This window comes from Zalophus californianus, chromosome 14 (assembly GCF_009762305.2).
Source record: "Zalophus californianus isolate mZalCal1 chromosome 14, mZalCal1.pri.v2, whole genome shotgun sequence".
Classification (NCBI taxonomy): domain Eukaryota; kingdom Metazoa; phylum Chordata; class Mammalia; order Carnivora; family Otariidae; genus Zalophus; species Zalophus californianus.
The window spans coordinates 13787307-13802136 of NC_045608.1; the positions used below are offsets into that span (position 1 = coordinate 13787307).

General features: G+C 59.6%; 1 protein-coding gene across 2 annotated transcripts in view; it reads right to left on the bottom strand.

The window, feature by feature from the left end:
- Positions 1-2389: 2389 nt before the first annotated feature.
- Positions 2390-14830, bottom strand: part of TESC (tescalcin) — a 46036-nt gene continuing 33595 nt past the window's right edge. Inside the window, exons 3-8 of one of the 2 annotated variants that reach the window (XM_027576406.1) lie at positions 14221-14301; positions 10174-10313; positions 8392-8453; positions 8182-8289; positions 4708-4755; positions 2390-2652 (exon numbers count right to left, since the gene is read on the bottom strand). In XM_027576406.1, coding sequence (XP_027432207.1) covers positions 2575-2652; positions 4708-4755; positions 8182-8289; positions 8392-8453; positions 10174-10313; positions 14221-14301 — 517 coding nt within the window. In that variant the 3' untranslated portion in view covers positions 2390-2574. Of the gene's footprint in view, positions 2653-4707; positions 4756-8181; positions 8290-8391; positions 8454-10167; positions 10314-14220; positions 14302-14830 lie in introns of both variants that reach the window. The other variant, XM_027576407.1, reaches the window with a different exon arrangement.

Sequence of the window (14830 nt, forward strand, 5' to 3'; positions counted from 1 at the left end):
CCTGATAGAGGGAGGGCTGTTCAACAAGTATATCTGTTGATTCACCAACCTGCCTGTTTTAGAACAAATTCCAAAACACACATCACTTGCTTCAGATGAGGTGCTCCATCAAGGACCTCGGGGGGCGGGGGTGGCTGTGCAGCCCGAAAGCCCCTCCCAGGCACCCTCGCTGGCCTGGCAGGTAACAGGTGCGGTTTCTGAGCCTCTTGCCTCTGCATAGACCGCACCGCCCAAATGGCCATCCTGAGACCCATCCCCCGTGCCCGGAGCGGCAACTCTTTGTGAACCAAAGGCCGGCAGCCCTGCTAGACTGTGGGGAATTAACCTGCCCTTTCTAGAGGCAGGTTTGCACCAACTAACAGACAACCCTGATCATCCCCTAAAGGACCGAATGAGCAAAACGGCCACCTCACATGCTTAGCACCCTGGGAGCCGGTGGGAGGCCGGTCAACTCTGCAGGCCACCCTAACCCTGCCAATCAGAGGACACCCTCGGTGACTGGGAACAACTGAGCTCTCTTTAGAGCCACATGGACGTGGTGAGTAGCTCTCATTCTAATTAGCTGTTTAGGTAAGCCGTGACCCTCAGTGGTCTGAGCACATGAAAACGTCTGATGTATGCCCAAGGGGGATGCACATATGCCCCTATCTCCCAAACTAAAACTCAGGCCACAGAGGCTGATGGAAGATTCATTATTTATACAAAACGCTTTACACTAACGAACTGCCTTTGTGGAGGAGCACAACATCAAAGCAAACTGGGAGAGTCCCAGAAGATCCAGGCCTACGGTGGCCACACCAGCGGTCCTACTGCTCAAAGGCAGAGGGGGTCCCCATCCAGCTTGCCAGGGCTGGGGAAGGGCGGGAGGGCCGCCTCCGTGAGGCTGCAGGGGGCTCCCCCAGCAGGGATGCTGCTGACAGAGCGCCGGATTCCACGCACCAGGCCATCCCACTGGCAGCCGGGAAACCGAGGGCGTCAGCAGGACGATCCCCAAGCAGCCAGGGCGGACAGGGGCCCCGCGTCCCGCTCCAGGAAACTGACTGGCTGGCTGCTTCCCAGTTCCTTGGCCCACCTGATGGCGGACACCTGGAGGGGAGGAAGCCGAGGCCTCTGCCTTCGCCCCCACCTACCGCTCTGGAAATGGCAAAACACTTGAGGAAGTGCTAGTCTAAGCAGCAGAGGTCTGGAAGTGACTTCAGACGCTCTCTACTTCCGCACAGATGGGGCTACGCTGCTGGACAGCCGTCCGCCCTGACCTGGGGGTAGTGGAGGCCAGCATCCCTCAGGCCCCGGGGTCCAGGGGGCAGTCCTGCTACGCGCAGACTACCAACAGGATGCCAGCAAGGGTCCGCTCTCACCTCCAAGGTCCTAAATGAGGAGCGTTTGCCAAACCCCCACCGCCACGGTGCACCAGCCTCGGGACTTCTGCCCCAAACACGATCACACTTCCCTTCACCCCGCCTCACTGCCTGGTTCCAGCTTCTCACTTAAATCCTCAGCACTGCAGTCACATCCGCATGAACGGCCCCAGAAAGATGTCGAAGAAATGGGCTGACCTGAGTGCCTCCGGGAAGGGCAAGCCAGGGCCTGGCGAGCCCAGGATCAAGGCCGCGTGGGGTGCCCTCCTGCACCTTTCACGTTCTGAACCCTGACGCACACCTAGTAACAAAGCCATGGAAATGCAGAATGCCAATAACAGCGGTTGTCAGTTACCACAACTTTCTTGGGAGGCTAGAGAGGAAACTCCCGGTGAGTGTGGATGGAAGGAACCGAGCGAGGAGGCCTGGAATGCCACCAGCAGTGACCGACCATGGTGACCACAGCCACGCTGGCCCCACTGAGCGCCGACTCCGAGCATTTAGCCCAAGCCAGCCTCTGCTGACCCACTGGACACAGCCCCCAACCAGGTGGACAACCTTCACTTCCCTGCCCCCAGCATAGCCCGCCCCTGAATCAGAAGGTGACTAGAGCTTTGGGAGCCACTGACCTGGAACAGTCACCTCCCCTGCTGCCACCACCACTGGGGTCTGCCCCACGCTGGGCCCGGGAGGGCGTCGGCAGCCAGGCCTCCTCAGGCACGTCACCGCAGGTCCCCCTTGTCCTCTCCTCCGGCCCAGACGCTCGGGTCACGACACCGCGGAAGCCTCGCCACCCGCATCCCGGCCACCACGGAGTGGGGAGCTGCCGTGCCTCGCCCGACTGCCCAGCACTCGTGCAGCGAAAAGAGCGAACACTTCACCCAAATTAAACCAGAAAAAGCAGGAGAAACCCTCCTCTCTGCCAAACCAGCCTTTGGAAACTAGCCGCTGCCTGCTCCTTTTCAGCCTTGTGCCACCAAGTGGCCAGACCACCAAGTGGCCGTGGGAAACAGACAGGAGCCACGTTCATTAACAAACCAACCGCTTTCTTTTTTTATTAGAGATAAAAACAGCGAAGTTCCACATACCACACCCTAGGGAAAACGAGACAGCGGAGGACTGGGGACTATTTACAAGAGCCATAGCCGAAGGACACCTGCGGCCTCGGGCCCCGTGGGAGGCTGCGGGCACAGCGCGGCTTCGGGGGGCAGGCGGGTCAGTGGCAGAGGGCGATGGTTTCCATGTTAAGGAAGCGCACGTGCATCTTGGTCTCGATGTCTATCCCCTGCCAGATCTGCAACGGACAGAGCACTGTGAGCGTGTGTTCCCACCACCGCCCGGCCCGGGGCCTCACCCGGGTCCCCCGACCCGCCCTCCCCGCCACCAGGGCAGGTGAAAACCAGAGGGCTGGCTTCAAGACCGTGAGCTGAGCGAGGAAGAGAAACTTCCCTCTGCCTTTCGGCAGGTTAATTTGGCTCTGACATTTGGATCCCTTCTGATATTGTCACAGCAAGTTATTATTAAGAACGGAATCCAAGCTCTCGGCTCCAAGTCATTTCAATCCCACCCACCCCACTTTGGGCTGATTTTCATGCAGATTCCTTAACCCCATTAAACCTCCTCTTCATCAGTACAATGCCGAGACCACCACCTGCGCTGCCCACGTAAGTCACGCAACGCTGGGGGCTCAAACGGAATCATCCGCGGGAACATTTTGTAAGCTATTAAGTACTGTGCAACTGCCAAGTTTTATTAAGCCATCTTCCTTAATTAAAAGGTCACAGCAGTTTGGTCTTTCTAACGTCCCTGGGATAGGTCACCCTGTTCTACACACACAAGCTTATGCCCGGGAAGGATAATTTCTGCCCACAGATGCCCATTGCCTCATACCTACCTGGTCCTGGTTCTGCCGTTACAGTCCCTCCCGGCCTGGGCCCCGGGGGACACCTCGAGGCCGCCCGATCCTATCTGCCACACCACAGACCCCCCCCGCCAACTCCCAGGACTACACTTGCCAGCTCCTTGGCCACTCAGGGCCCGAGAGGGCCACAGATGGAGAAATGGCTGGCCGCGGTGGGCATGACTTGTCTCCCTACTTGTGTGACAAGTTCAAACCCTCGGGCTGTCACCTGCAGCATTTCCAGGGACAGTCACCAGGCTGTGAGCAGGCTCAATCAGAGCCCTGTCGGCACCCACGCTTGCCACTGTCACACGCCCACCGTTCCCCCAGCTACTTTGTGGTCTCCTGCACCTGCTCTGGGTGCTGTGGGGTCTGGTGAGGGTGCAGAGCGATCAGGTCCGGCTCCCGGGGAGCAGCTCCAACCCTCATTCCCAGGGAAGCTACCTGGGCACCCAGGGTGCTTTCTGCTAAATGCTGGGTGGCAGCAGAGGCACTGGTGAGGCTCAGGGGAGCGGAAGGGCCAGCTGGTCAGGAAAGGCCCCCGTGATGTGGGGACAGGCTTGGGGAACACCGGAGCCATGGGGCGGCGGATAGGGGAAGCCTTCTGGGGAAGAAGCGGGCTCTCTCGGGCTTCTTTGCCCGTCCAGGCCTGGTGTGTGAGGACAGAGGAGGCTGTCCACCTAGACCCAAAAGCTTCTGCTGCCTGCCCCCTCCCTTGCAGAGCTCACTGCTGACCGGCCAGGTTAGCCCTGCAGCCTGGGAGGAGCGCCCATCTGAGCTGCCCCTGGGCTCCGTGGGGCTGTGACCACCCAAGTCCTGGCCGGGCTCCAGGCCCAGGCCCGTCCGCTCCTCAGGTCGGTCAGAGGCTGGTATGGCACACTGGACCAGAGCCTCTGGGTCCTGTTCCCCCGACTTCTGTCCTTCCTCTAATTCCAGAATGAGCCTGGCCGACCCACTGTCAAGGTACGCACGCAGTGCCAGAGGGCAGAGTGGGCTCGCCTCCCTCCGCTGGGTATGTACCCATCAGTGCAGTGAGGGGTCTTGGTTCCTAACCTCAGAGCACGTTTGGGACAGCAGAGGCCTGGTGCCCACCTGTGGGGGCTGGAAGACTGGGCGGCTATAGCCAAGGCACAGGAAAAGCAAGCGACAAAACCCCACACACCTGGTATTCATATAGGCATAGAATACTCCAGAAACTGGTTCCAACCGTCAATAGCGATGCTTATGACAAAGGCGACCAGGGACTCGTAGGAGACAGACAGGTTTTGTTGGAACCCTTTTGGACTGCTTCAAGTGCCCTGGCCACAGGTGAACCTTACTCCTCCAATAAAAGTAAGTAAAACGTGTTTTAAAGGTCACGCCCAGGCATGACCCCTTTCCACAGAGATGCGGGTCTCTTCCTGATCAGCGGACACCCCTCAAGCCCCACCTCTCCTCCTAGACACCCACCTTCAGGAAGTCATCGAAGGTGATCCCCTCATATACCTGGTCAGGCTCCTGGGAACAGAGCACATGCAGAGTGAGCGGCTTCCGCCAGGAGACCCCTCTCCCTCCCCAGGACACAGATGGTGGGGCCCCTTTAGTCACGAGAAGAGCGGGGTCCCTCCAGACTGCTGCATCCGGCTTGAGGCCATCACCCTGAACTCCAACGTCCCCTTTGTTGGCGTGACAGCAGGATAGAAGGAGGGTGCGGGCTAACCAGGGCCCCACCCGAGCCCCCCAGGGGGGAACCCGGTGGATGAGGGCGTAAAGGAAGTGGGTGGGCACAGAGGCACAGACTCCCCTTCCCCTCAGCCACCAATGGACACCTCCTGCCATTTCCTGGTCCTACCTCAGTGTACCCACCCTGACCCTCTGAGCTCACTGACCACTGGGGCAGGGGTGGGGGGGGCGGGAGGGCTGGCTTCTGCGGCCCACCCCTCGTGCCCACTGAGTCACCATGATAAGGGCCACCTGCCGGGCCTCTCCCCCAGCCGGTCATGGTCAGTGCCAGTCTCCATCTGCGTCTGTCCCGCTCTGGGCACACCCGGACCTCATGAGGCCAGAGGTGGGGCTCCTGGCCCTTGTGCTGCTATCTCGGGCTCTGGCACCGCCAAGCCTCCCCCAACCTCACCCCCGCCTGCAGCACCCTTTGTGACAGTGACAACCCGGCCGCCATCCGTGTCCATCCACGGAAGACAAGCTAAATAAATCCTGGTCATCTGTGCTACCGATTACTAAGCAGCCATTAAGAAGGGGTCGACCTCTATGTATGGATGCGGAAAAGGCTCCAAGATCCAGAGTGGACAGAAACACGGTGGAAGGTGGCAGCAGCTCGTACGCTGCTAACCGGACAGCCACCGTCCACCCTGTGGAGGGGGTGGGAGGAGGGCCGTACGGAGAAGACGAGAAGGGATCTGTTCAATTCCGGTTTGTGTAAATCAGAAATAAAAGACATACACGTATACGCCAGTGAGTATTGAAAGATAAGCCCCAGGAGATCGTACACCTCTCCGGAGTTGTCCTGCTGTCTACTGAAGGAAACAGCGGGCACCCTGGGTGTCTGCCGCCTGGATCCTGCCCTTACTCCCATTTTAGAGACAAGGCCACTGAGGCTCACGGAGGCCAGGCCACTGGTCTAGCTGGGAGGAGCCCAGCGGGCTCCAAGCATCTGATTGGATTCCTCACCCTTTGGGGTTTCCTAACACTTGTTTTTCGTCCAGAAAACTAATCTATATATACTTTCAAATCTTATAAATGCAACCCGTTCTCCAGTTTCCCGGGCCTGTCCCCTGGGGCTCCCTGCTCTTCCCGCCCAGGGGCACGGGGAGAGGTGGATGCCCCAGGGACCCGGGGTTGCCTTGAGAGAGAGAGCAGCCGAGGAGAGCTAATTACAGACGGGGCTCCACAGCCCGAGAGCAGGACGGGAGGGTGGGCGTGCGTGGAGGGAGGCAGGGGTGGGTGGGGGCAGCCCCCCACCCCCCCAGCTGAGACCCCCGGCCTAGCAGCCCCATCCTCAAGCCATGGGTCCTTCCAGAGAAAGACACTCTGGAAAGCCAGCACTGCTCCAGTCAAGAGCCGGCTCTGGAAGCCCACTGGCGCCCCGGTGGCAGCTCGGGCGGGCCCGTTAAGCGTCCTCGGAGGCCGCACGGTACTGAGCCGCGTGGCCGGCCCTCGTCCTGCACGCGGGTGTGAGCGCCCACAGCTCATGTATCTGGCCGATGTTTGCAGGAGAAAATATTTTAAGAGCACACCGAGGACCCGTAAATAAATGAAAGACACTCGGGGCACACACCCGGAGAGCAGATATCGGCTCTAAAATGCCTCCGCCCCTGAGGTTTGTGCAGCTTATGCAGGTCAGCAGCTATCAGCCGCCAACTATTTTACTGCAGCAAATTAAGAAAACTGTCACCAGTTGAAAGTGGAGCGGGATGGGGAGCCATTTAAAGGAGGAGAGTGTCATTAAATCAAACGGGAATTTGGCTCGACAACAGGGCACGGATCCCTGCGCTCCCCACTGAGGTCACCAGCCCTCCGTGCCGCAGGCAATTTGCTGAGTGGGGTGGTTTCCCAGAAGCCTCCCCTGGGGTCTGAGAGGCAGACAGATAAAACACAGGCCAATACAATGACCGCAATGACCACAGCCCCCACCCCCGGGGAGCAGGCCCCGCGATGGCAGGCTTGGAGCACAAACAGCAGGTTCCGGCAGGAAGACACCCCTCCACTCAGGCCCTGGTGAGCCCAAAGCCACAGGTGTCTGGAGCCACGGCCACATGAAATACACAGGTGTGAAGAGGCGATGGCCTCAGTGGGACCAGCCGAAACCCTCAGCGAACAAAGTCACAGAGAGGGTTGGGTGCCTGTCCTCGGGGTCCTGGGGCTCAAAGCCACCGTGTCAGGGGCTAGCCAGCCCGGACCCAGCCCTACAAGAGTGAGTCCACCAGGCAGAGTAAGGATCGCTGCCCCTGGATTCCAGAAAGTTCCTTATGTCCTTGGTTTCCCCACCAGGAACACGAGACTACAAACCTACGAAACAGTGCACGGGGTGTCCCTAGGATGATGTGTGCACAGACCGTGCAGCTGCCCTCGGGGGACAGGAGCGTAGCGGGGGCGGGGGGCGCCCGGCCTGCCTGGGGCGTATCTGCACGTGCCCCCACAGCCGGACAACCCAGCGCGTGCTTGCTGGTAGCCCCTGCTCACTCGGTCACCGCGCAGCACCCCCTCTGTGGACCAGCTACGTCTGTGCCCCTCTCGTTACTGGTTCTTCCCCGGGGACGAACCCGTTCCCCCGCCAGGGACACCTGGCCGTGTCTGGAGACGTCCTCGGTTGTCACAACCGGGAGGGAGTGACTGGCATCCAGTGGGTGGAGGCCAGGGACGCGGCTAAACAGGACTGTCCCCACCACGGACGGCTGTCCCGCCCCACGAGTCACCAGCACCAGGGGGAGCAGCCCTGCTCTAACCGGTCCACAGTCCTGAGAGATGCCCCAGCCAGCTCGACACCAGCATGACCCGACGAGCCTCCAGGAGTGTCCAGCACCCGTGCAGAGACCCCGATGCTCAGCCCGGCCGCCGGCCCTCGGCAGCAACGTGGAGCCTCCACGGCCACCCACCTCTGGCCCGCGCATCCCTCCTGGGGGCCGGTGGGGGGCTCCCCTCCACAGGCGCCGGCCCTGAGCCCCACTCCTCCATCTTGTCGACGCACGTCACCACTCCCAGGTCTGCGCCGGGGCCCCAGACGAAGGAGCCCAGAGGGGAGCCCCTGCTGACCCTGTCCGTCCCCAGGCCGGAAATCCCCTCCCAGCCACTGTCCTAGATTGACGACAGTGTGGCGAGCCGATGGCCTGGGGGTCTCCCCTCATGGCCTTCCAGAAGCCAGCCGGGCAAGGCGGGGCAGGGGTTGGTCGGGGGCAGGGGGTCGGGGGTTCCAGGGACACGGCTCACCATCTGCCCCACACACACGCTGGCTGCCTCCATCATGGCCCCGTCGGCGATGGAGCGGGCCGACTCCTTCTCGATGTGCGGGTTTCCGGAGAGCAGCTCCTCCACCACCTGCCAGGCGAGGTAGACACACGGTGACCTCGGGCCTCCGTCCGGGCCGGGGGCGGGGAGGGGCCAGGAGCCCTGGCCGGCGGGCGGAGGAGCATACTTTACATTTCGATATTCTTCCAGGGTGATGCGGCCGTCGCTGTCCGAGTCATACATGTGGAACAGAACTGGGGGCGACAGGGGAGGGGGGGGCTCGGTCAGACGAGCCGGGAGGGGAGCCCTGCATCCCCCTGCTTCCCCAACCTTCTTGCTCAAAATGAGCGAAAGACATCCATAATGTAGGGGTCAAGGGCAAAGGCCGTGGGGTCAGACTGCCTACTTCCTGGTGGGTGACCTCAGGCAAATGACCTAACTTCTCTGAGCCTCAGCTTTCCCATCTGTCAGATGGGAATAACAACAACAGCATCTACTTCTGGGTGCTGCACGGGCTCAGGGAACCACAGAGCTGGTGGATCAAGACCAAGGATCCCTGCACACTCTGAGCACAGAGGGGACACTGATGCAAAGACAGAGCAATGTTATTTCAAATTGTCATTCTCAGGGCACCTGGCTGAGCCCCACATTGTGTACAGAGATTACTTAAGTTTTTTTGTTTTTTTGGTTTTTTTTTTAATGAGGCATCATTCCTCAAAGACCCAAGCAGGCAGCTCTCATCGGCAGGTCATGGACCCCACTGCCAACATTCTGGCCTCCGGCCGGTCTGAGCCAGCCCCCCGTGGGCACAGGGGAGGGACACCAGCACCTCCTCTGGTTAGTCCACTTTGTGTCATTCGCTTTGCCCCTTGATGGACATCACTCTGCATCGGGCAGCCCAGGAAGAGGCCAAGAGCGGAAGAGAAGGCAGCCCCTCCGGCCCAGCAGCTCAGCCTGCAGCTCACCAAGTCCCCCACACTGCCACTGATCCAGCATGGACCGGACACCCCGGGCAACGTGCGGCAAACATCTTCACGTCTCATCCACACGTGACCCCACGAGGCGAGGCTGCCCTGAGCCCATTTCACACACAGACTATACTATGGAAGCACAGAGAAGTTAACATGTTTGCCCACGGCCGCCCCGTTAAGGGAAGGGAAACTGGGAGCCCCCACGACCTCTGACCTGGCCCTCAGAGCAGGTGGGACGCTGGGCCGACACTGGGCTGCCCCCCTGGTCCGGAGCACCAGAGGGGGGCCTCTGGGGCCCCCAGCCCGGACAGTTCCCACCAGCCCTCACGTACGCATTCCAGAGCTAAATACGGCCCAGTCCCCATGTTTACTTGTTTCCCCTAACAAGCCTGGGCCTCCCGGTGGCCTACGGTGGGATGTCAGGAGTCCTGGGAAAGTCTGCACGGAGCAGGGACATGTGACGCAGGCCACCCTGGGACCCCATGCTGCTGGCCAGCCCGGACCACAACCAAGCAGGCTCCAGAGCCCAGGGGGGCTCTGCCAGAACAGATCAGCCAGAGGCCTGTCTGGTGAACTTGGCGTCTGAGGCAGCTCAAGGACGAGGGAAGAAACAGGTTCACGGAGCTCCTCCCAGGTGCCAAGGGCGCGCGCTGCCTGGGTGACCTCACTGAGCCGCAGAACCAGCGTGTGTTCACAATCAGCACCCCGTGTCCCGGTTCAAGGTCACATGGCTGCTCAGCAGAAGGGGCCCGATGGGAGCCCAGGTCTGTCTGAACCAAGGGCCTTGCTCTTTTCACATCCCCTGAGAACTCCAGCCGCCACGGCACAACCTGGGGGGAGAGACACCACCCGGGGGCCTCCGTGGGTGCTGTCAACTGGGACGGACCTCCCAAAGGACGTGGGTTGGCATCCCCCGGCCCTCCCCCCCACACTCGCCCACCCGCCGGCTGCAGGGGCGCGGGGAGACCCAGGGAGACGCGGCCCGGCCCCAACGCACACGCACATCTCAACTTCTCTTTCCGGCAGAGCTGCACCTGCTCCTCGTCCATGGTGGTGTCAATGGGCCGGAAGTAGGACATGATGGTCAGGAAATCCTCAAAGTTGATCTCGTCAGCCAGGCCGCTGGACCCCTTGCGCAGGTTCCTACGGGAGGAGAGAGGAACACATCGGCAGCGCATGAACCCAGATCCCGTCCCTTCGCCTGCGATGCTTTGGGGAACGCGGCCCTTCTGGGCCCACGCGTCGCCCGTGATGGCCGTCTCAGCCTTGGGTTCCGTTTCCCAGCAACCTGCTTGCAGGGGCGCCAGGGCGGGACGGGGGTGCCCCCGGAGGTTTAGCCCAAGCCCAGTGCTGCCATCCCAGAGCTCACCGCACGGGGGGCCGGGGCGAGAGCACAACCACGCTGCTGTTGGTGAGGGCTCACACGTGGGGAAACCAAGGCACCGAGCAATGCAGTAACTCATCGAGCCACCTCTCCTGACCCTTTCCTTCGGATCTGAAGCTGGCCAACCGCTGTCCATGGCCCAACCCCCGCCTGCCGCTTATTTTTGTCCAGTCCATGGAAGAAGAAGGGGTTTTAGGTTTTTAAATAGTTGAAAAAATGTTGGGGGGGAGAAAAAAACCCCAAAGTAATAATAGCATCTCATGACAAAATTTCACAAAAATTACATGAAATTCAAATGTCAATGTCTTTAAATAAAGTTTTATTGGCACACGGCCACACCCATTCATTTACCCGGCGTCTGTGGCTGTTTTCATGCCACCACGGCAGAGCGGAGCCGCTGTCACAGACTCTACATGGCCCATGAAGCCTAAAATATTTACTCTGTGGCCTTTTACAGAAAAAGTTAGCCGACTCCTGCTCTCTATCAAGCTGTTTGCAATTCTGGTAGTGATCAGCTTGGTAGTGCTGAGTCACTGGTTTACTGCCAAAGTGCAAAGTTTACTGATAACTTCAGATCTTTTAATAAGTCAAGGCAGGCTCGAGGTTGTCCCTAGCAATGTGCTTTGCAGAAGGTGCCAGGAAGAGCCCACGTTCCAGGCGGGGCTCCAGCAGGGTCCGCCTCGTGGCTGCATGGTGCCTGGCGGCAGACAGCAGGGGCTCAGCAAGCGGGCAGCTTTCATTCCTTTTGCAAAGATGCCCAGTTTAGAGCAATCTTTTTCATCCTTAATTTTCTAATGATTCTGTAAGGAACGGAGCCCTTGGAGGTGGGGAAGGACCCTGCTCACCCTGCCCTCCATCCACAGTCCAGGTCCTAAAGGATCTTAGGAAGCAAGGCTGACCCTGGTCTTTCTTGAGAGGAAAATTCTGTCTCTGGGACACACTCCAAAGTCCTCCCCCCACCACTTCAGGACTTCCGGGACAAGAAGCAAAGGATGTGGGGACACCTGGGTGGCTCAGTCGGTTAAGCATCTGCTTTCAGCTCAGGTCATGATCCCAGGGTCCTGGTTTCAAGCCCCACATCGGGCTCCCTGCTCAGCGGGGAGCCTGCTTCTCCCTCTGCCTGCAGCTCCCCACTGCTTGTGCGCTCACGAGTGCACGCGCGCTCGCTCTCTCTCTCATACAAATAAAGAAATAAAATCTTAAAAAAAAAAAAAAGTGAAGGATGGAGAAGAGTGTACAACAGCCTCTTAGCTGCAGGCCCCAAGCTGTTCTGGGGCAAGGCTGGGGGAGTCCTTCCTAAATCTTCCCCTCTTCAGAGATTTCCAGGCTGCCTGCCCACTCACGCACCTGCCACGGCCTACCTCAGCCTCCACCATCCCCAGCGGGACCAGAGGGAGCTTTGCAAAATGCAAATCGCACCCTACTGCTCCCCAGCTCCAAGCCCTCCCGAGGCTTCAAATCTCAGGGTAAGCCTCAATCCCTCCCCCTGCTCCCCCAGGCCCCAGAAGGTGGGAGTTGGTCTCACCATCCACCCCAGGCCAGCACACCCCCTCCTGTCACCCTCCACTCCTCAGGGGCCCCCAGAGGTTTGGTTCGACATCCACCTTCTGGACACTCAGCATTCCCTGACCGATTAACATCCCTCCCCGCCCCCTTGCAGGCAGCACTGCACCTGCCCAGTCCTCCGATGGCTGTCAGACCCTCCAGGTAAGTGGGTGGGGGGGTATCTCTCCTGCCTCTGACTGGCCGCCCCCAAATCCAGTGGTTGCTTGTGTGGGCCCTGCCTTCCTGTCCCCTAGCCAGAGGCCGCAGCTCCAGCCTCAGGCCCACACCCCACCCCCCAGGCAGAGGCTCACGGACAGGAGCCCAGCAGACACCTGAATGCCACCCCGTGAGCTGAAAACACAGTTCCTGGAGCCGTGCCCAGTTCCCAAGGGTGACAGATGAAAGCCAAGCTGCGACCCGGGGTCAGATTTGTTTTAAGAAATAATTACATACAAAGGCACAGATTTTGCATTTGAACAGTATGCACCTGTATAACCCACGCCCCAGTCAGGACCCAGAACATTCTCATCTACACCAGGAGCGCCCTCTCTCCAGTCTGAACACATTCCCTGCTAGGGTAGGGGGAGGCTCAGGGGACCAGCCTGCTAGGCCCCAGGAAGCAGCTGGTACCAGCAGGGCCACCCTAGCTCACCTCAGGCTGTGGGAGCCACCGGCCCCCCCAGCTGTGCCCCACAGAAGGCTGCGTCCCCGATGCCTGGCCAGCTTCCCAAGGGGCCAGATCTGCGCAGAGCCTTTTGGAAACAAGCCTCACGGACACGTACAGGCAGGTGTGGGCCCATGAGGCAAAAAGAGCATTCCAACCCCATCTTCACCACAGACTGTGTGCCATCCTTCTGGCAAATGTGACAATTGTCCGTGCAGACTCCTCTGGTACCGGCTGCTCACCTCCAACCCCAGGCCCATCCTTCCCTCTGTCCTCCCTGCTTCCCTCCCAGGTGTCACAAGGCTGCCCGCTGCCCTCCATCTCCCCTCAGCAGCCCTGCCTCCAGCCTGGGGGACCACAGTACACCCCTCCCGGCCTCCGTCCCCCACAGCTCACCGGCAGCCAGAGTCTGTGATCCCCACCCTGCCTTAAACCTTACGTCAGTGCCCCCCGCTGCTCCTCCCAGGTTGAGGTCAAGAGCCCTCTTGCTGGTCAAGGGGCTGCACGGTGCAGCCCTGCCCTCCCTACACCTCTCATCTCGCATGGCCTCTCCATGCTCTGGCCAGACCTCCTTTCTGCCACCCACACTTGCTCTACTTTCTTGTGCCACAGGGCCTTTGCACATGCAGTTCGGGCCTCCCAGAACACCTTTTCTCTCGGCTTTGCCTTGTTAACTCTTGGTCAGCCTCTCAGGCCTTGCCCTACAGGCAGGCGTCTGCATCCTTCAGGGCAGCTGAGGACACCTACCCTTACCCACGACCAGGGGAGGTTCAGGGAGACTCAGCTTCTTGCTTAGGGCCACACAGCCCTGGCAGAACCAGAGCTGAGTGGCTCAGACTCACAAACTTGAAACCCCTCTGGGAAGTCACCACCCATCTTCTGGCCACAGCACGCCTGTTCCCTTCCTTCCTCTTTCTGCCAATTCTCCCAGTTTCTCAGCCATCTCTGTAGACATGGGGGGCAGGCCTAGGGCCCTGGCAGCCTGGGGAGGGCGTATGGCCACCCAACTCTTGATAGAGCCTCAGACACAGCAAGTCTCCATGCAGTCACACAAGTCTTTCAACTCCAACAACGCTGGACATTTGAGGGCATGAGCTCTGGTTGGAGCCTCAGTTCTGGGACACTGTACCACCGCCTGTGCCTCAGTTTCTCTGCACGTCAGGGTGACAAGCAGAATGACAGCCAACTCCTTAGTGCACATTGTCCCAGTGCACCCTCAGCAACCCTGAGAGGCAGACGCTATTGTGACCTTCATTTTCCAGATACGGAAACTGAGGTAGCCTCCAAGACGGCGCCCAACGATTCCGGCCTCCTGGCACCCAGCCCCTGTGTAGTCCCCTCTCTTCATGTGGGCTGACCTAGCGACTCCCTTCTGAGGAAGAGAGCTCAGCAAAAACGAGGGGATGTCCCTCACAAGAGTAGGGTGGTTTAGGGCTGGTTCAGGGACAAAGACGCACCTGTTGTCGAAGAAGGCATGGACGATTTTGGATCGGATTGGGTTGAGCTCCAGGTCAGGGACGTTGTTGAAGTTCTCCTTGCTGGGTCCCAGGAGGGAGAAGCACCGAGAAAAGAGAGAGGGGGGGAAAAAAGCCAAGGTCACATGGCATGTTCACCACTTATCAGGCTGTATTTCTTAGTCCTGAGCAAGTCCCATTAGAAAAGTCCAGAGACAAGACTGGAACACACTGCATTGATCTGCCATCTGCTCTAACCTTGGACCACTAGGAGCTGGGAGGATCTGAAGGCTCCAAGACGCTCTGTGTCCTGGACATTCACCCCCAGAAAAACGCAGACACACAGGATGTGTGCCCCCTTATGAGGGGTCAGAGGCCACCTGAGGCCCATCACAGACCCCCGGTGAGGAGACCCTGCTTTGGCCAATCTGGAATTGGGGCCAGCAGGCTGTTGGCCTGGAGACTGGACACAGTCTGGCAAGTCCTCCACGGGTGGACTGGAGAGTTAGCATGGGACCCGGCCCTTCCACGCCTACAAATGCATCCACGTAAGAACTGGTACACGGCCGGCATAGAAGCATTATTCGTAACAGCCGCACAGCAGAAACCTCCC